The sequence below is a fragment of the Cervus canadensis genome, chromosome 32 (assembly GCF_019320065.1).
Source record: "Cervus canadensis isolate Bull #8, Minnesota chromosome 32, ASM1932006v1, whole genome shotgun sequence".
NCBI classification, from domain to species: Eukaryota; Metazoa; Chordata; class Mammalia; order Artiodactyla; family Cervidae; genus Cervus; species Cervus canadensis.
In genome coordinates, this window is record NC_057417.1 from 39530973 (window position 1) to 39551766 (window position 20794).

Sequence of the window (20794 nt, forward strand, 5' to 3'; positions counted from 1 at the left end):
TCTCCAGGACATCAGTGCTGCCGCCGATGGGGGCCAGCGGGAGTCATCGTGAGACCTCAGGAAAGCAGCAGGGTTGAGGCTCCCAGGGGCGGAGGTGTGAAGAGGGGGTGTGGGGGCTGGAGGCTGGGGCCCTGGAGAGACACCCGCCTGTTCCAGGCCTCTGTCCAGGGGAGGGCTGGCAGGGCCTAGTCCACAGGTGCTGTGAGCAGTGACTAGCGCAGGTGTGGTCCTGACCCAGGGCAGGGAGCGGGTCTGCTCTGCAGTTGCGCTGCACAGGCTTCTCACTGCAGTGGCTTCTCCTGTTGCAGAGCACAGGCCCAGGGCACGCAGGCCTCAGTGGTTGCAGCGCACAGGCCCAGGGCACGCGGGCCTCAGTGGTTGCAGCGCACAGGCCCAGGGCACGCGGGCCTCAGTAGTTGCAGCGCACAGGCCCAGTTGCTCTGCAGCATGTGGGATCGCCGCAGGTCAGGGATCGAACCTGCATCTCCTGCATTGGCAGGCGGATTCTTTACCACTGAGCCACCAGGGAAGCTCTGGTTTATTCTTGCTTACTCTTCTTCTTTTGAGGTGACCTTTGTCGGGAGGTGAAGGGTCGAGAGGGGAGCGTTCCCGCTGGAGCCGAGCCTAGGGAGAGGTCTGTGTGGGAGGATGGGGGGCGCTTGAGGGGGGCTGGGCCAGGGCTCGAGGCCTTAGGTGCCTTTAGTGTGGGGCACGGGGGTGGGGGGGGCAGGGGCCAGGGAGTTTATGTGAGCAGGGTCGGGAATGAGACCGGCGTGTCCAGAAAGTGGTTGGGGGTGCAGAGGACAAGGGTGGATGGGGAGGCCCATGGGAGGCCGGGCCATGGACCCCGCGGTGCTCGAGGGGTGGAGTGGGGGAGGCGGGGGCTAGAAGAGGCTGCCGAGGGCAGAGATGTGCCCACCCCAGCTGAAGGGTGAGGCCATGTCCATGGGTGTCGGGCCGGGCTGCGGGGAGGTCTGAGGGGTCAGCGGGTAGAAGTCCGTCCCAGAGCCCGGCTCCAGGGATGAGCATGGATGTCACCTCGTGGGAGTGGCCCTGGCGGGAGACCCTCTGCAGCGTCCCACACCCCGGCTCGTCCGTTCCACCGGCCGGCCGTGCCCCCGTCCCTCCGCCGTCCCACCAGCCCCCGCCCCTCTGCTGGCCAGTCTGCTTGCCCAGGTCGGATCAGAGTGAGGGGCGCTCAGGGAGACACTGAGGGGCACCCAGTTTGAATTAGCTCCCCCCCGGGAGCCTTGGTCGCTCTTTCCTCTTGGAGGCCCTGCCGCCTGAGCTGTGCCCGGCCCGGCCCGGCCAGCCCTGCTTTCCGGGGGCCGCGGTCAGGCGGAGGCCCCTTGCTGGGCTGTCGGGGAGCAGCCGAGGCTGAAGCGGGCGACACAGGGCTGTGTTTCCAGCTGCCTCTGTGGGCCCCGCCGCTGCTTCTCGGGCTGGGGCAGGGGCCGCCCCCTCCGCCCTCCTCCCTCCTCACCCCTCTCCTTTTTCCGCTCCTTTGCGGTTGTGTTTCATTCCAGCTTTGGGTGGGTTGGTCTACTTTACTAAAACCCAGGACTGACTTTTTGCTGTAGCAAACAAAAGGCCCTTTTATGAGAAAGTCTGTCCTTATCACCATTGATTCACTGGCTGATGAGGAGAGAAGAGCCATAGTCGCCAGACATATTCCGCTTGGTGATTTTATTTTTAAAAACCGCCTTCAAGGAGCCTGCCTTCTGAGGAGTTTTGCGAGAAGGACTGCTTCATGGGGCTTAATCCCCATTTGGAGGAACATTTGGCTTTCTCTTTGCACTGAGAACTTTCTCGTGGGAGGGGTCTTTGCATTTGTGATGCATGAAACAAGAACCTGTTCTCAGGTTGGTATTGCCTTTAAAGCAGTAGCAAGATAATGTTCATTTACATAAATGAAAACATTCAAATAAAGGAGAAAACAAAAATCCCATCTGGTGTTGTGAATCATTTCAACCTTCCAGGCTTTAAATCATCGTTTCTATAAGAGAAAGGAATATTAATAAAACCAGAGTCACAATTAACTTACAATTTTAAGTCAGTCTGTTTTATCAGACTCTCAGTAGATTTGCTTCTAATGTGGTTTTAGTGCCTACTTTTCCATCATATGATTGAATGTCCTTAAACTTATTTGATTAATCCTGTCTTTGGTATTTTAGGTTTTCATTTTTCTGCTGTTATAAACTTTCTCCTAGCTAAATCTTCCTGTGCAGTCTTTGTTATGCCTTTAAGTTAAAGTCTTAAGAATGGAATTGCTGGGGAGACGTATATATATATATATATATGAATATCTTAAACTATTTTTTAGATTTTTTTTTACAGTGTCTTCTAAACAAGTATTACCAATCTGATGTAGGAACAATGGTGTATCAGTGTGGTTTTGCCGTAGGAGTATATCTGACCTGATGTCTCTCTTACTGAAAGTGCTGTGAGTGGTGCTTTTGTCTTTGGAGTGTGTGTCTGTGTCACCGTGACGGCTGGCCGGCCTCTGTTTCTTAACCTGTGATGTGGGCGTCTGCGGAGCTATAAAACATTATGAGTTTACGTCTGTAGAGTTCCTTTGTTTTGTAGTATTAGCCCTTAACTTGTTTCAGATGGACCCGTTAGTCTGTATCTTTAAGGAATAAATACTGTCTTTGTTTTAGTTTAGCATTCTGCGTTTAAAGAGCAAAGTGCTGCAAATGAAGACAGAAGTGAACAGGATGATACTGGACAGAATGATAGCCTGAAGAATTTTAATTTTGTGCTGACTTAGTCGAATGATCTCTTGATAATTAAAAAAAGATTGTGATAATCATGGCCATTAGGCCAGTTCTACAGTTAGCTTTTTTCAGCTCCAAAACTTAAAGGCCAGCATTTTAGAGCTCCTGGACTTTTTCAGTCCTCTCAAGACTTCTCGGTCATGCCACAGTCTAGGAGTCACTTTTAGGTTTAAACAAATCTCAGAACAGAACTCCTGAAACCCAGCTGCAGCCGCCACGGGCGTGGCTGTCCCTGGGCTGGTCTGGGGCTGGGCAGTGAGCGCTGGAGGCCTTGTCCCCTGTCAGGTGCTGGACCCGAGGCCCGAGTCCCCAGGGCCGTCGGCCTCTGTGCTGGGTTTCCTGCGGGGAAGCGGTTCTGCCTGGAGACCCGAGGGCCGCAGAGCAGAGCCTGGCTTCTCCTCGGCTCTTGTCCACTTCCTCCCAGCAGAGTGCCACCCTGGGCTGGGTACAGGCTCCATGGTCTGCAGGACAAGTGCACCTGGAAGCTCTCCAGGAATGTGTTCTCCTGGAGGAGTTGGGGGCTCAGGTAGAAACCCCCAGTGTGCAGCGGGGGTGGGGTGCAGTGTGGGGAGAAGGGAAATTTACTAGCAAATCGTATTGTTTCTGCTACAGATGTGCAGGCATGCATGCGTGTTAAGTCACTTTAGTCGTGTCTGACTCTTTGCGACCCTATGGACTATAGTCCGCCAGGCTTCTCTGTCCAGGGGATTCTCCAGGCAAGAATGCTGGAGCGGGTTGCCATGCCCTCCTCCTGGATATTCCTGACCCAGGGATTGAGCCCGTGTCTCTTAAGTCTCCGGCAATGGCAGGCAGGTTCTTTACCACTGAGCTACCTGGGGAGCCCTCCTGAAGGTGGAGTAGCGGGAGCAGGAAACGCCTGTGGAGAGGGACGGCTCCGTGGAGCCGCGGTTCCCGGGTCAGTGTGAGTGCAGCCATGGACGCCGTCCCGCTGCACTGGTTCCGGTTCCGTGGCTCAGTGATCCTGTGTTACCTGAGCCACCATGCATGGCTTCTGCTCCCGTGGGTCCTCACCCAGCCTGGAGGCCAGGGTTGCTCCCCCTCCTCTTCCGTCCAGGCTCCACTTGCTGACGAGCCCCCCTCAGCCCCGCTTCAGCTCTAGCCTGGTTGCCTCCTGGGCCTGGGCGCATGCCAGGACATCAGACGGATGTCTCGGACTCATAGCACTGTGGTGTCCCCAGCTAACTAACAGTCCCTGCTGTCCAGTGACAGGCCAGAGCCTCTCTCTCTCACCGGACGTCTGGTCCACCCTGCGCCTGGCTGGCTCTGTGGTCAGGATGCATCCAGCGTCCCGCCAGGTCTTGGGCTCACCTGTGGCTCTGCCAGGACTGTGGGGGTGCTGCCTCGACGCCCCCGCCCGCGGCTGGAGCCCGCAGGCGGCCAGATGGCACTGTCCAGGCAAATGCCGTGGCTCCCGTGCTTGGAGCTCTCCCGGGTGCTGGCCTCCTTCCCGGCACCGGCCCCTCACTCGCCCTGGCCATCCCCAAGTGCCCTGAGGCGCTCTGTGCTCCGGCTCGACCCCGCAGGCCCTGTGCCCTCTGCCCAGCCGTGCCCTGGGCCTTGGGGCCCTCCACCATGCTCGTTCACATGATGGGCACAATCCAGTTCCTGGTGGCTGTGGGGCTGAGATCCCTATTCTCTTGCTGGTGGCTGGCAGGCAGTGGCCTTGGGTCCCAGTGGCCACCCTCAGGTCCAGCCACGTGGCCCTCACCACTCAGTGGCTTACTTCTTGTGGCCAGCTGCCTGCTACAGGGAACACACACGACTGTCGCATCACATTCCCAAGCCTTCTCAGGACCCTGTCCCCAACAGCGTCTGGTCCTGGAGCCAGGTCTCTGCCCAGGTCAGGCCCCCTAGTCAACCAGTCTGGCTTGTTGGCTCTTTAGTGACCATTTTTATGTATAAACGGATGGTCAAGGACTCAGAGACCAAGAACAGAAAAGCAGAAGGCGCCTGAAGGGAATAGGGTCAGTGCAAAGAGCAGAAAGCTTGGAAAATGAAATGAGTTATAGTGTCAGATTAAATAAGGTATTGCATTCAGAGAACTGGTACACACCCTCAGAAGTTAAAAATGGAATAAAAGTGTTTCTTTAATAAGAAATTAGAAGTGAAGATCAAGTCAAGAATACATGGCAGAAGATTCTTTAAAAGACAAAGAGACTAGGAGATGAAACGTGAGGGAAGGGTCCGCGGGACTGACCAGTGGTGTTGGGGCGGAGATGCCTTCTGTGGGGTGAGGGGAGCGTCTGGGACCTGAGGAACCCCGCTGAGCACGTGGACCGCCTCCAGGTGGCAGGCTGTTCCTGTGAGTGGAAAGTGTCCCCAGCAAGCACGGTGAATCCTGTCAGCAGAGAGCAGGAGGTGAAAACGGTCTCTGCCCAAAGCATTAGGGCGGGCTTGGTGCAGGGGGGCAGGCAGGCTGCTGAGGGTGAGGGGCGGGAGCTCCGGGCGCACCGCGCACCCTGCTCATCCTGAGACGGAGGGCGCGGGCGAGGGGACCCGAGGAGACCCCAAGTGCGGGTGGGGCTGGGGATCTGACGGAGCAGGAGGTGTGCAGACGCTGGAGGCAGGGAACCCAGGAAACTCCTAAGTGGGGAGGAGATTAGGTACAGAAGGCAGTGGGGCAGTTTAAACACGTCTGTCCAACGAGAAATGTTGACATCGTCCGGGATGTGAACGCTACAGAGGGCCTGGCTAGACTTGGGGTGGGGCCAGGGGGTGTGGGATTCTCATTTTTTAACCACAGGAGGCCAAAATGCAGCGTGTAAACCTGACAAGCCAGGAAGTACCACCAGGAGAGCGTTAGTTTCATGTCAAGGCAGTGACCCCCCCAAAATAAACTGTCGGAAGTTGAAGAACAGAGACGGGGCTTCTGGATGGAGTAGGGGGGGCTGGCGGAAGGAAGGCAGGAGGTCTGTCCTGCTCCAACGTGCAGCCCCGTGACTGCCAAGCTGAGTACCTGTGCACACCTGTGTGTGCCTTTGCACACCTGCGCTTGATAACTATGTGGTTGCTGCTTTCCCTCCTTGGTCTCCAGCCTGGGTTAGGGGTCCAGAGGTGTCCTGTAAGGAATGACGCCTCCCCTTCTGTTTTGTGCAGAGAGGTGATGGGTAGGCCAGAGGGCATGCTGCCCTCACATGGCCAGGAGCAGGGCCTGGTCATCCCTGGTCAGCGGAGAGACAAGTGGGGGACCCTTTGGTAGCCTCTTGGGGGGCCACAGCACTGCTCCTGGGGGCTGACATGCAGTGTTGAGTGGGAAGCCTTTGTTTCCAGCGGTGCCCCTTCTTCACCCTGATTAACGGGGTGGATGAGAGGAGCAGACCTGTCCTCTGCTACTCCTATAAATGGTTGCATCCTTTCAGCATGTTTGCATAAAGCTCGACTGTTTTCCCAAGTATTCTCATGTGCGTTTTAAGATTTTATTGTCTTTAAAATTACACAGAGACAGCTCTGTGGATATATTAGAAACCACTGAATTGTACCCTTTAAGTTGGTGAATTGTATGTCCGTAAAGCTGTTAACAGATATAATGTGGTCAGGACGGCTGTGTCGCCCGAAGCGGCTGGAGGCACCCGTGCCCTGGAGACCGGCCTCCCTGACCACCGCCTCCCACATGAGGAACATCCTCTTGGTGTTGAGCTGGGCGGGCAGCAAGCTCTCAGAGCCTCGGTGACGACAGACGTGGGGACAGCAGCTTCCGAGGCCCCCGTCCTGGAGTGTGTCGAGAGGAGCCGCCGGTCACAGATTTCAGCTGGGCACTGAGTGGCCGCCCTCCGTCCACGGCGGACACGACTGGACACTGCAGCATCCATGTCTGTGCACAGATTCCTAAATGTGATGCACTCCTCTCGAGGGCATGAGGAATGACCTTTCTATCTGAGACCAGCACCATGCTTCCCTTCTAGCATTTTCTAAGCCCTCCCCCTTAAACCAGGGGTGGTTAGTCGGTTCATAATAGGTGATCTAGGGTCACCCCTCCAGCTGCAGAGGTAGGTGGCCTCCGGGTGCCTCCAGGTGCAGGGGTGGTGCAGCTCGGGCGGCTCAGAGGCATCCTCGGCAGCGGGGAGAGCCATTGTGTGCACGCAGCTGCTCCCGAGAAGCCCCTGGAGAGATGGTCATTCTCAATGCGTGGACGTTACGTTCATTCTCAGTGGGTGGACGTCTGGGTTGTCTCCATGGGCCTTCACCCATCAGATGTCTGAAACCCTTCATGTACGAGTGCGTTCATCTGCTCTCATTTCTCTTGAGCAACACCTAGAAGTGAAATGGCTGGATTATGTTTAGGAGTTAGGCTGACCTTCTGAGCAATCTCGAGTTTTCCAACCTGGCTGTGAAATTTTCCAGTCGCGGCAGCATTCCTCCACACCCTGCAAACACCTGGTGTGCGTGTGCAGCCATCTTAAGTTCTAGCCGTTCAGACACACGTTGACCTCACTGCAGTGGGGTTTACATTCCCTAATGGTCTTGAGACCTGAGTCGACTGAACCTTGTTTTACGGTCCAGCCTACACTATGCCCTGATAAATGTTCCCCGTGCCCTTGGAAGGATTCTGCTTTTGCAGGCTGGAGCGTTGTCAGTGCTAGTTTAGGTTGAGCTGCTTCTGGTAAGACGGCTGTTCTGTCAGTGCTACGGTTCAGGGACCGTAGTAACCATACGGGGCAGGAGAGAGGGTGGAGCTTCTGTGGCTGGAGGGCACAGTGAGTGGGGAAGTTGACCTGGCGTCTTCTCCTGAGACTCTGTCTGCACAGGGCTTCCCAGGCGGCATGTGGTAAAGAGCCCACCTGCCAGTTTAGGAGACTTGAGAGACTCGGGTCCAATCCCTGAGTGGGGAAGATCCCTTGGAGGCAGGCACAGCAACCCACTCCAGGAGTCTTGCCTGGAGAACCCTGTGGACCGTGGAGCTTGGCGGCCTGCAGTCCTGGGGTTGCACAGAGTTGGACACGACTGAAATGACTTAGCACGCACGCATGTCTGCACAGCTATAGCAGAAGCAGCACGATTTGCCAGTAAATTTCTCATGTTAGAAGAACCATGTGGGAGCTGGTCTGTCTGCCTACAGCTGGTTGCAAAGTAGGGCTCTCTTGTGGATGTTTCTATGGCTTCCCATGTCTGTTTGCCCAGGGAGGTGCTGGCTGGCTTGGATGGGGTGTACGTCGCTGGGCTTGGTTTTCTGTCTCTTATGTGCAGAAAGAGCAGGTTCTTAAATTTCCAGACCTGTTTTTGTTTTTTCCCCTGAAACCTCCAAATGGAGTACTTTGGCCTTGGGAAATTGGAACCATCCCCCAAATCATCAGCCCCATGGTTGTTGATTTATCCTCCAAATTTTGAAGAAAAAGAAAGTGGACTTCAGAAAATGCCTGCTTCAACTCAACAGGAGCTTATTCTAACACGGTAACTAATTAACAATTTGCTTTATTTTAAAAGCACTGGTTAATATTTCCTAAGGAAAATCTTGGTACTTTGTGTCCAGTTGTAGCTTCATTGTTGAAATTCTTAGGAATCCTAAGGACAGATTGGCCCTGGTGGAGTTCAGGCCCCCAGCAAGGCGCTCCCCAGACATCAAGGCTGAGTGAGGTACTGAGCGAGGACTCAGCCCCCTTGGTTTCAGGAGGCACCTGCTGAGTGGACTTCCAAGCCACCGTTTCAGGCACACATGGGCCCTATGGTGGAGGGCCGGCGGGGGACCCTGGGCTGCGTGTCAGTTGGCTCGAGGTGGCCCCCACCCTGCAGGTCAACAGTGGGGGAAGGCCGAGCGTGGCAGCGCCCCCAGCCTGCCCTGTGCAGAGCGGTGTTTGTGGTGGCGTGGGCGGGTGGGTCCAGCACGCCGGATGCCCTGCCGGCCTGACCCGCCCCGAGGGTGCCCTGTCCACGGGCAGCCCCGTGTGGTCCGAGGGCCACTCTCCCCCTGGCTGACCCACTCCGCCTTCCCACCCAGTCCTCCCCGATCTTTCCTCTCTCTCTTGCTCGTTTGCTCCTTTTCTTTCTTATTTTCATTTGGGAGAGTTCCGTAGAGAGAGCTGGGCAGTGCCTCCCCGGTGCCCCCGCCCCGCCCCTACCCCACGTGTAACTGCATATGTGCCTTAGCCTCAGAATAGTGCAGTAAGTGTGTATCAAAAAGCAGTGCACTTGGGAAAATTACTGAAATACCATTGTCTTACCTGTAAAGAGTAACCACCGTTCCTTAATATCATCAAGTATTCAGTCAGTACTCAAGTTTCTGATTATTTTTTAAATGAGAGTAAATTTTAAAAATTTGAGTCCAAATGCAAGAAGTCTCCCCGTGGTAGGGTAGGTCAGTGTGTCTCCTGAGTCTCCTAGGGAGTCTTCTCCTCTTGAAGACAGCAGGTCCTCTGTTTGTCAGGGTCCCTGGATTGGGTTTTGCTGGTCACACCCCCTATAGTGTGGGCATGTCTGCCTTTGATCATAGTTGTTCAGACACTAAGTTATGTCCAGCTCTTTGTGACCCCATGGACTGCAGCATGCCTGTCTTCCCTGTCCTTCACCATCTCCCGGAACTTGCTCAAACTCATGTCTGTTGAGTCGGTGATGCCATCCAGACATCTCGTCCTCTGTTGTCCCCTTCTTCTCCTGCCCTGAATCTTTCCCAGCATCAGGATCTTTTCCAGTGAGTCAGCTCTTCACATCAGGTGGCCAAAGTATAAATCACTTGGTTTTTGCATATTCAAAGGGTTTCTTCCCTTTTCCTTTAAAGTCTAAGAAATACACCAGAGTAAGTCTTAGGTGAGATCGTTTACTGTTGGGAGTTCGTACTTGTAGGTACCCAGTATAGTCTCTCAGTATGCACCTGAAACATGGTAACTCAACTATGATAAAAACATGGTAACTCAACTTGAATAAAAATAATAATAAAATGAAATGAAATCTCAAGGAAAGAACAGTTATGTAGTTAAAAGCTATTTTTTAATTCTAGGGAATTTTTCCTAAGTATGGTTTTGTCTTGTTTGTTTTGGCTGCTCTGGGTCCTCAGTGTGGCCTGTGGACATCTCTCTAGCAGCAGCACTCCCGCTTAGTTGTCCTGAGGCATGTGGGATCTTAGTTGCTGGGCCAGGGATCAAACTTGTGTTCCCTGAATTAAAAGTTGAATTCTCAACCACAGGAAAGTCCCAGTGTCTTTCTAATGAATTTTTCTTGGAAGATAGTTGATTGGCAGTGTTGTCTAGTGGTGTGTTTTAAAAAGCAAAGGTATTAAATTTTGATGAAATCCAGTTTATACTTTGAAACATAAATACCTTCTTTTAGGAGACTTTCATTCTCTGGAGTGTCACGTGTGGATCATCTTGCTTCTTGGTTATTTCCGATGTCCGCTGTCTGCTGCTGGGGTCCCGAGGTGTCTGCTGGGAGGCCTGTGGCGGCGCTGGCCTCTGCTGTGTGATGGGCGCAGTCATGCCGGGAGCTGCAGTGTGCCCAGGAACCCCCGCGGTGGCCTGCCTGCAGGGTCTTGGTCTGCGGGTCGCGGTCCTGGGAGCTGCTGGTGGCGCCTGCCTGGAGGAGGCCTGTGCCCCGGCTGGAGCTGTGGCTGGCAGTCCTGTCAGAGGACCCGACAGCCCGACTCCTCAGTGCTGCCTGCCCCTCGGAAGCTGGCTGCTCCTCTGAATGTGGGGATGGCCACTTGCAGAGTGACAACTCAGGTAACCTTCTCACTTGGCCGTTGCAGGTGACGGACCTCACGAGGTACTTAGATCCCAGTGGGCTCGGCGTGATCAGCTTCGAAGACTTCTACCGGGGGATTGAGGCGATCAGGAATGGAGGTGAGTCACCCATCCCCTTCCTCGGCCCCTCCTCCCCACCTCCCTGTTAGCGATCCCCAGCCCCAGCTCCCCTGCTGAGCTTCAGGCCTCCCCCCACCAACCCCGTCTCTGCCCCTCATGCCCCGCCCTCCAGGGTTCCCTGGCTCAGCTACTCATCCCTGATGTTGGACATGCGTCTGCTGCCCCTCGAAGTCTTTATGGAAACCTTCAAACATACAAAAACATTGCCAGACCCACAGTGAACACCCCCCCATGTATTTGCTCTCTGCAGTCCGCAGGCCGCCTCACATGTCCACCTGTCCATCTCTTTGTTTCAATGGGATGGGTTTTAGGTTGGTTCACCACCACGCACTCCCCCAGTCACTGTGTCCTGTGTGTGTCATTACCCAGAGTTTGGTAGTGGTTTGCAGTCTCCTTTTGGGAACAAGTTCTCCTTTAGTGAAGTGCACAGATCTTCAGTGAGCCCTTCTGTGAATGGTGGCATTCTCGCGCGGGGGGTGCAGACCCCTGCCCAGAGCTTTCCCCGCCCCCGGACATCTCTCTGCCAGCCTGCCGAGACCCTGCCCTCCCTCCTCGCCTCCTCAGCTGGTCTCCATCAGCACACATCAGCCTGGCCGCTGTGGGCTCCTCATAAATACACCGTCAGCTGTGCTCCAGTGTCGGGTTCACACACCTGTAAGGCTCGCGACCCACGGGTGCTGCTGCATGTCCGGCCTCCCCTGGGTGAGCTGTGCTCACTTGCGTGCCTGTGTGCTCTACCTGCCCACCCCCGGCGGGGGACAGCAGTCTGTCTCCAGTGCCCGCCCTGCAGGTGATGGACAGCAGTCTGTCTCCCATGCCCGCCCTGCAGGTGGTGGACAGCAGTCTGTCTCCCGTGCCCGCCCTGCAGGTGATGGACAGCAGTCTGTCTCCCGTGCCCACCCTGCTGGTGGTGGACAGCAGTCTGTCTCTAGTGCCCACCCTGCAGGTGGTGGACAGCAGTCTGTCTCCTGTGCCCGACCTGCTAGTGGGGGACAGCAGTCTCTCTGCAGTGTGGGGCCCTGATAAATGAACCTCCTAGTGACGTCAGGTCCAAGTCTGTGTGTGGATGTGTTGTCAGGGCTCTGCGACCTGTGCTGTGTGCCCAGATTCATGCGTGCCCCTCATTGGAGCCCTCCACGTGGGGTCAGAGGGTGTCTGTACAGGGCTGCAGCCGCCGGTTGGGCTGCCTGGCCTTGGTCCCTGGGGTCCTGGGATCAGTGGGGAGGACACGGGTCCTGGGGGGCGATGGTCCTGTTGGTGTTTCTTTTTGCCTTCACTCCCATGGGACATATTGGCTATAAGTTGAAGGTGACGGGAGTCGGCCTCAGGACTGGTGGGTCACTGGAGAAGCCTTTGCAGCTCTGTCTGAGGGTCTGGGGGTGGAAGGTGGTGGGAGCATGGGGTCAAGCCCGGGACACCAGAAAATGGTCACTCGTACCAGGAAAAACAAGGTGTGCAGTAAGAGAAGTGTGCTTCTGGAGCCGTGCTCAGCCAGCGGGGCCCAGTGTGTAGGTAGTCGCAGCAATTAAAGAGCTGAGCACTCAGGTGACCGGAGACCAGTGCCACGCTGCCCTGTGGGCACAGGAGTCCCTGAGTGCGTGGTCAGCAAACATCCTGGAACTCGGGAGACTAGAGAGACACGGCCGTGCGGAGCACCCACTGGCCGCTGTCAGCCTGTGGGCCGGTTCATCTCCCAGTCGCGGGTGAGAGGTCAGTCCACTCCTCGGGCCCACTGTGGGTGGCCAAGGAGCAGCCACTGACTGCCGGGCACCAGCCCTACCTGTGGGCAGGTCGCATCCTGTAATTTACCGGCAGGGGTGATGCCTCGTGGGTCCCCGGGCCAAGGGTCAAAGGGGCTGGGAGGAGCTTGGCATCTCCATGCCTTCCAGCTGGGGCTTCCGCTGCGTGGGCGGGGAGGAGCCCCGAGCAGTGGCCAGCAAGCGATGGTGCCAGGGCCCTCTGTGTGGCTCTGGGGCTCTCTCTGAGCCCTGCCCACGCTTCTGTTGCTCTGCTCTGATGGTCCGTGGGTGACAAGAAAGGGAGCGATTTCTGCTGTAGGAATTCCTGGGGCTTGTGACCTGGGAGGCCCCCGCCCTGGACCTCAGGAGTCTGAATGTGCTCCTGGAAGACCCGTGGCCGGGCGGGAGCGGCCAGAGTGGTCCCAGCTGTTCAGGGGGTGTGGGAGCCGCCAGTGCCTCAGCTCCCAGAGCAGGCTGGGGCCAGGCCTGCGTGGGCCGCACTGGGGGGCCGCTGTCCCTGCCTGTGGGGGCCTGCTGGGCACCTCGGGCTGTGGGTCCTGCTCTTTTTTATTTGTTGGCTGAGTGGCTTGTGGGGTCTCAGTTCCCCGAGCAGGGGCTGAACTTCGGTCCTGGCAGTAGAACCGTGGAGAATCCATTGGCCTGCCAAGGAATGCCCCCTGCTTTTCCTTGTTTCTTTGGTAATCTGATGTCATCATTTAGCTTTTGTATGGAATGGAGAGTGAAAATAAAAATAGAATAAAAGCAGGTCAGAGACGCTTTTGAAATTGTTAACTCACAGGGAGACGGGGAGTGTGCTCGCCCGGCCTGCGTTCCGCCCGAGTTCACCCCAGGCCATCCTGCCGGCGCGCCTGCCAGGGCCGCCGTGGCCGTGGGCGCGTGTGTCAGACGTGCAGCCTGTGTCCGGCACGGAGCGCTGACTCTGCGTACTGACCCAGTTTTGCAGAAAAGCACAGGAGTTTGCTGTCCTCGCCATAGGCCTCATTTCAGGAATAGAACGAGATTGAGGAGGGTGTTCCAAATGGGCCACTGCTCCAGCTCGTCCCCCTGCCAGGCTCTGATGGAGAGTTGTTTGAGCTCTATAGAGAAAACTGATGTAAGAACCACACTGAGTTCCCATCCAGCTTGTAGAAACTCCCACTGCGTTCACGTCCCCTCCACCTCGGGGGCAGCGCCTATCTCTGGAATCCGAGTCCACGTCCACCGTGGCTCCATGACTGGCCGCGTTCTGAAAGTTTTAGATCCTCTGGATTTTGGAAGTGCAAGCAAGACTTCACGTTTGAAAGTGGGAAGACAGGCAGTGTCAGCCACGCCTTTCCCAGCTTTGCGCTGGGAGGTGGTCCTCTCCCTCCCTGGTTCACCGAAACCTTCTCACCGTCGTCTTGCCGCTGCTCTGTGCCAGGGGCCCCTCCTCAGGCGGTCCCACGAGCCCAGGCCCTGGACCTCAGAGCCTGGCTGGGGGCAGATGACCTAGGTCCAGATGCCGAAGAAGAGCATCCTCTGACCCAGGAGGCTGGTGCTGCTGTCCCAGCGTCCTTTCCCAGGCACGTCGGGGGGCTGGCTGGTGCAGTTGGCCTCAGGGGCATCTGGGTCACGTGACACACACTCAGCAGGGGCCTGGCGTGTGCAGATGGTTACTGCTGGCATCTGTGTTTGCTCACGGCTCGGACGCCCTGGTGTGGGTTTTCCTCAGGAGCAGCTCTCCGGGCTCTATGGACACCACCTGGGCATCCGATAGCCGCTGCCCAGAGCGAGCACAGGCCCCTGCGGGTGCCGGCGACCCCGCCTTCCGCCTGGCCTGACTGCAGGCCTGAGTCCCCACAGGCCCTCCTGGGCCTGATGCTTGCTGGAATGGCTCAGGGCCCCGGCAGGCACTTTGCTGCCCGTTCCCTGTTGATCTGTGAGCCGGGTCCGCAGGGCAGGGCATGACGTGGGGGCATCTGGGCGGTGCCCCTCTCCTGGATCCTGCGGGTGCTCCCAGCCCGAACTCCCAGACCCCCTCCATCCGGGGTGTGAGTGGAGGCTCCGTTCCATGGTGGGACTGCTTAACCCCTGACCTTGGGAGATTACCAGTGTCTCCACTCCCTCCCTGTTCCAGGAGGTCAGAGGTCAGGGGTGGGGTGTAGGTCACCTGACTGGTGTGAACCCAGGTGAGGCTGAAAGGGGCTTGTTATGCACAAAAGAAGCTCCTCTCACCCTCCACTCAGGGAACCCTGGGTCCTTGCGGCTCGGTGCCGGGGACGAAGACCAGGTGGATGCTTGTTGTGGCATCAGGGTGTCTCTGCAGGGTGGCTGCGGAAACAAGGGCGTCGTTCCTGCTCCTTGGATCGGGCTCGGGCTGCTCAGAGGCTGGGGGCGGGGGGCAGGGCGTTTCCTTCGGGAGGGTTGCTGCTGTGGGGTCCTGTCTGAGAAGCGGGGTCTCTGCTCACATCAGTGTAACCCAGCATGACGTGATGGAGTTTCCTCGAGAGTCATTATAAAATAAAACATGTTGGGAAAAAAAAAAAACGTTGTAGAAGATAAAGTAAAAAAGGGGGGGAAATGAAAGCCGTGCAAGTCTGGCATGGCTGGACAGACGTTATCTCCCGACCCGACCCTCACAGGACAGGTTCTTGAAAATACGGCATCTGGGGCTTCCCTGGTGGTCCCGCGGGTAGGACCCTGTACTCTCGCTGCCGAGGGCCCAGGTTCACTCCGTGATCGGGGACCTGAACTCCCAAAGCCACATGGTGCAACTAAAATAAGTAAATAAATGAACTAATGAAAAGGGAGCCTGGCACCTCGTGCCTTCTCGGGCTGGAGAGCACCACAGAGCTCTGTGTCCTCCACCTTCTCCTCATAGCCAGCAGCTCTGTGAGGAAGGACCCTTTCACCATCCGGGCCGCCCCTCCACCAGGGCTGGCACGGAGCCGAGGTTCCCGGGGCCACACTGCCTGTGGTTTCCCACCTGTGCCTCCCATGGCCACGCTGGCCCCACCCGTGCCCGCCCCGTGTGCCCTTTCCTGTGACACCACCAGGGTGCCCAGGGCCGCCGCTGAGCCGTCTCCTCTCTCCCGTGCCCGTCCCTGTGACACCGCTGGGGTGCCTGGGGCCGCCGCTGAGCTGTCTACTCTCTCCCCTTCCCTGTGATAACGGGGAGGCCTGGGGCCACCGCTGAGCCATCTCCTCTCTCCCGTGCCCGTCCCTGTGACACCGCTGGGGTGCCCAGAGCCGCCGCTGAGCCGTCTCCTCTCTCCCGTGCCCGTCCCTGTGACACCACCGGGGTGCCCAGAGCCGCCGCTGAGCCGTCTCCTCTCTCCCGCAGATCCCGATGGCCCGCTGTGCGGCGTCACACCTGCCCCTGACGAGGAGCTGCCTGCCTGCCCCGAGGAGTTCGACGACTTCGTGACCTTTGAGGCAAGTGGTTTTCCTGGGAGAGCCGAGAGGGAGTCTGACGGACACACCCCCCTTCCTCGTGCACCCTAAACCCTGCGTCACTCGCTGGCCCCTAGGGAGCACCGTGCAGGGCAGGCAGGGGGCACTGTGACTGCCTGGTGGTCGGCAGGCGTCTGCTCTCCATGTTTTGCACCCGAGGCTGATGGCAGGAGGGCCCCTGGGGCCTGGGGTCAGCAGCGGGCAGGCTCTCCTGTGTCGTTGCTGGGCCCTTCTGCCAGGCCACTGGAGTGTGTGGTGAGGGTCTTGTTTTATCAAAAATGTCCCTAGACCCAGAAAATGGGCCTGGGGACACTTGACTTACACCTTGCTGCCCTCAGCCCCTGCCCCCAAGAGGGCGTCCCAGATGGCTGAGTGGGAAAGAATCTACCTGCCAATGCAGGATTGCTGCTGCTGCTGCTAAGTCGCTTCAGTCGTGTCTGACGCTATGCGACCCCATAAATGGCAGCCCACCAGGCTCCCCCATCCCTGGGATTCTCCAGGCAAGCACACTGGAGTGGGCTGCCATTTCCTTCTCCAATGTGTGAAAATGAAAAGTGAAAGTGAAGTTGCTCAATCGTGTCCGACTCTGTGCGACCCCATGGACCGCAGCCTACCGGGCTCCTCCATCCATGGGAGTTTCCAGGCAAGAGTACTGGAGTGGGGTGCCGTTGCCTTCTCCAAATACAGGATTAAAAGTGAAGTGAAGTCGCTCAGTTGTGTCCGACTCTTTGCGACCCCATGGACTGTAGCCTACCAGGATCCTCAGTCCATGGGATTTTCCAGGCAAGAATACTGGAGTGGGCTGCCATTTCCTTCTCCAGGGGAATGCAGGATTAGCTGTGTCTAATTAGTAGGAGACTCGGGTTTCACTCCTGGGTCAGAAAGACCCCCTGGAGAAGGAAATGACAGCCCACTCCAGTATTCTTGCCTGGAGAGTCCCATGGGCAGGAGAGCCTGCCTGGCTGTACTCCGTGGGGGCACGGGGTTGGACACGAGCGGGCAGCTGAGCACGTGCGCGCCGCGGGGAGGGCATGTGAGTGGAGCCACAGAGGAGGCCCAGACCGCTTCATCACCGGGGTGGTGGCGGGCAGCGGGGGGCGGGCCCCGGTGGCTCCATCTGGAGTTTTTTTCTGTTTTGGCCACAAGGCGTGTGGAAACCTTCGTTCCCCTACCAGGGGTCGAACCCATGCCCCCTGCATCAGAAGCCTGGAGTCTTAACCACTGGACCACTAGGGAATTCCCGAGGAATTTCCTTTTTAAAAAACACAGCTGTGGCAGCCCCTCAGCCTGCTGTTGCCCGGGGCAGGGTGTGGGGAGACGGTGGGCCTGAGGCCATGCCCTTACCCTCTGGGCGCTGGCTCCTTGGGAAATGAGAGCCCTTCGGAGTGCTGATGGCCCACAGGACCCCTGCCTTCCACGGAGTCTATTTCCCTGCTCTGAGAAACCGGCCCTCAATGGCACAGGTTCACTTCTGCCAACACGGGCCTCCAGGCCACCCGCAGCTGTTCACCCCTCACAGCTCTGTCCCAGAGCCCTAGCTGGGCCTGAGCCCCTGAGGACAGGAACCGCCTGCCGTGCGTCCCCACTCAGTAGGGGCTGGTGCCTTTGTTCTGGGTGTGACCGGGGGCGCCGGGCCACTCCTGCTGCGTGGGGACCAGGTGCCCGCGGGCACGAGTGCTGGCTGTGAGGAGTGGCCTGGTCAGGCAGGGAGGGCGTGCAGGCCCAGACACGTCAGCTGTCCAGCCCACCCTCAGCCCTGGACCCTGGGGTGGTGAGTCGGGGAAGGCTGTGGAAGACTGACACACCTGGAGCCTCCCAGCAGAGCAGCTCGGGCCCAGAGAGGCTGCTTGTCTTTGAGCGTCCAGGGAACCCTGGTCTCCTCGCTTACCTGGTTGGCCAGCAGCTGACCTCTCCTGCCCACTGACACCCCAGAGCATGCTTTGCCATCAGTATCTTCCATTCTGTTCTTCTCCAGAATCTCAGAGTGTTCTGTTGATTCTTAGTATTTTATGTGTACATGGGCATCATGGGTTGAATCGTAGCCCTCAAAAGTCCACCGGAAGCCGTGAAAGTGACCGTATTTGGAGAAGAGTTCTTTGCAGAGCTCATTATGCTGGGTAGGGTGGGCCCTGACTCCAGTGACCAGTGTCCTTGGAAGAGAAAGGGAGAGGACACACTGGAAGAAGGCAGTATGAAGATGGGACAGAGCTGGAGGAACATGGCCTCCAGCTAGGAAGTCCCCAAGCGGTCCCCAAGCCCCCAGGAGCTGGATTCAGCCCTGCTGACACCTTCACTTCCAACTTCTGCCTCCAGATCTACGGGAGAATACACTCCTGTTGCTTTAAGCCTCTGGTTTATGAAAATCATGCCCCAGGGAACTAGAGTGACTTCTGTGATCCAAATAGTGAAAGGCATCAGCACTGGGGCTGCCTCCTGGAGCCTGATGCCGCAGGCTTGGAGTGCTGTCCGGCCCCGGCCCCCTTCTCTGCAGGGTGGACCCCTTGCAGCCCACAGGTGCCACCCTGCCTCCTAGGTGCCGCTCGACTCGTGGGCGTGCCAGCCCCGCCTTGGGCTTGTCCCCTTCAGAAGGTGGGGTGGGAACCTGACAAGTTGCAAAGGAGTGCTGCTCAGGTGTGTAGAGCACAATTTGTTTTCAACAAGGAGGGCCTATTTTAAGTTGTTGTTGTTTTCTAGCAGTTTTAGGTTTGCAGAAGAGGGACCAGATGGTGCAGGGAGTTCCCGCTCACCCTCCCGCCCCCCCACACAGTGTCCCTGCCTGAACATCTCCCACTGGTTGCACAGGGAACCAGTCTGGATACATTGTTACCAGCGAAGTGCAGGCTTCCATCAGGGCTCTTCTCCCCAGTGCAGGATCTGTAGGTGTTAATGGTTGTCCTTTCACTGCTTTAAAAATCCTCTCTGCCCCCCAGGTTCGTCCCTTCCTCCCACCAGCTCCGGAGACCTCTGAATTTGTACCGTCTCCATAGTTTTGCTCTTTAATGATTTCATGGACTTGGTTGAATCCACAGCTGTGGGCCTTAAAGGTTCCTCCATGTGTTTTTCGCTCTTTAAGGTTTTAGATGTGATTTTGAGAGGAGTGGAACTAGGTGCTATACAGAGACTTGTGGAGAGCTGGGTTGTTTTTTTTTTTTTCCTCTAAACTTTTGAATCGTGTAAACCTAATATGTCCTGTAAGAATATGAGTGAAGATGATGTGTATTACATCCAGTACCACAATTGGAGACCCCCTGCCTTGTGTTCATTTTCTGGTGGGGTCCAGCAGTGCTGGTCAGGGGTGCCCTGTGTATAACATCGAGGGCTCCTCCCAGGTCCTTTCCTGCCAGTGACGGGGGTCCATGGCTTCCAGCGTTTCCCCAAGCGCCCCTGTGGCCCCAGCTTGTAGCAGAGCTCCCAGGAGAAAGGTGTTTTTTTGTTTTTGTTTTTTGCCTCACCATGTGGCTTGCAGGATCTTATTAATAGTTCCCCACCAAGATTTGAAACTGCGTCCTTGACAGTCAAAGTGCCCCCAGAGAATTCCCTAGAAGAAAGTTTCTGATGTGGAGTTTCTAAGAAGGAGCGGGGTGGGGTAAGTGCAGGTTGTAACTGAGGTCTGGGTGTGAATCCGAGCCCTTGAGGCAGAGAGCAGCTGGCGGAGGTGGAGGACCCCGCCACAGGAGGGGCCGCAGGAGGCAGGAGAAAGGGAGGATAGGAGTGAGCTCTGTTGTGCCTTCTCTGGCTCCTTCCTCCTCCCACTCCCAGTCTTATAAGAAGATGGGGAAATGGGCTTTTTGTGCAAACTCTTATCAGAAGGGCTAGAAGAGCAAGAACAAAAGTTTCTCTGTTTTGAGCAATGTTTGTTAAAAGCCCAGCAAGCGTTTCCTGAACTTTGCCCCCTTGCCAGCCAGTGTAGCAGGTTTAATGGAGCGCGTCTGGGAGCGGGTTAAACGACTGCTGAGGCTGTGATGGACCTTCAGGTGGACAGACAGAACCTCTGCACCCCCGGCCGGTAGGAGGCCACTGGAGCTGACCGCTGGCTGGACGGAGGGCCGGCACCCAGTTCCGTGGGAAGGCCGTCTGCACACGCGCCCTTCCGGGAGCTGCTGTGTGGAGCCAGCCGGCTGGGCGGGCATCTGAGGGTAAGAGAAGGCAGGGCCCCGGCCACGCTCGGCCCAGCCGCCGTTTCCCCTCAGAGGGACCATGGCCGGACGGCGGGGCCTCGGGCAGGCCTGGCCGCCCCGGAGCTCCTCGCTAAGCGCGGTGCGGGCGAGCTCCCTGTCCACCGCGCTTGTTACCTGTTGAGGAAACAGCCAAGCGTTCTCAGGCACACTGATTTCCTTGAACTCATCCTGATCACAGTTTACCGTCGTTTCTTTGCTGGCGGTGCGAGGTGGGCTGGTGGCACCAGGGCTGCGGGGGCAGGGCCGCTCCACACAGCTGCTGCCTCCTGGAGGGCAGCTTCACCAGCCCTCTCTGGAAAACATCCGGCTTGTGAGGCTTATTCGGGGCAGCCTGACTCCAGGGGGAGACGAGCGGCCCTGTCCTCCTGGCCCCCTCAGCCCCCCTCAGACTTCGCCCGGGGTCCCTCTGGGAGCCTCAGGGCCTCCTCTCCCGTGGGTCGCTCTGGGCCCTGGGGGCCGGTCCTGCTGTGGGAAGGAGCGTGGAAGGTGGGCGAGTGCTCCTCTCTGTCTCTTCTGAGCGCTGGGATTAGCGTCTGCCTCGTCTTCCTGCTGGCGGGGGAGCGGGGTGACTTCCATCCTGCGAGCTCCAGGAGGCTCACTTGGGCTGCAGCTACGACCGCGGGGGAGGTCAGCAGGCCTGCGCACCAGGCCCACCCTGGCGCTGAGTGGGCCAGGGCTTCTGTGTACCCAGCTGCCCGCCAGGACCGGTGCCCCGCTGCCCAGAGGAGCCTCTGCTGGGGGTGCTGGCCTCAAGTCACACTCTGTCCCTGCGGGAAGCCCGTGTCGCAGGTGTGTGGGCCCACCTGCTTCCGGTCGAGGGCAAGTAGGGGGAAGGAGGGCCCCGGGCAGCTGTCCCTCGG

At 57.5% G+C, this 20794-nt stretch overlaps 1 protein-coding gene across 2 annotated transcripts in view; it reads left to right on the top strand.

Annotated features, from left to right (window-relative positions):
* The window catches only part of RAB11FIP3 (RAB11 family interacting protein 3), a 59435-nt gene that overhangs the window by 15413 nt on the left and 23228 nt on the right, over window positions 1-20794 (top strand). For both annotated transcript variants that reach the window (XM_043454771.1, XM_043454772.1), the window contains exons 2-3: window positions 10471-10564; window positions 15647-15738. In XM_043454771.1, coding sequence (XP_043310706.1) covers window positions 10471-10564; window positions 15647-15738 — 186 coding nt within the window. The remainder of the gene's footprint in view (window positions 1-10470; window positions 10565-15646; window positions 15739-20794) is intronic.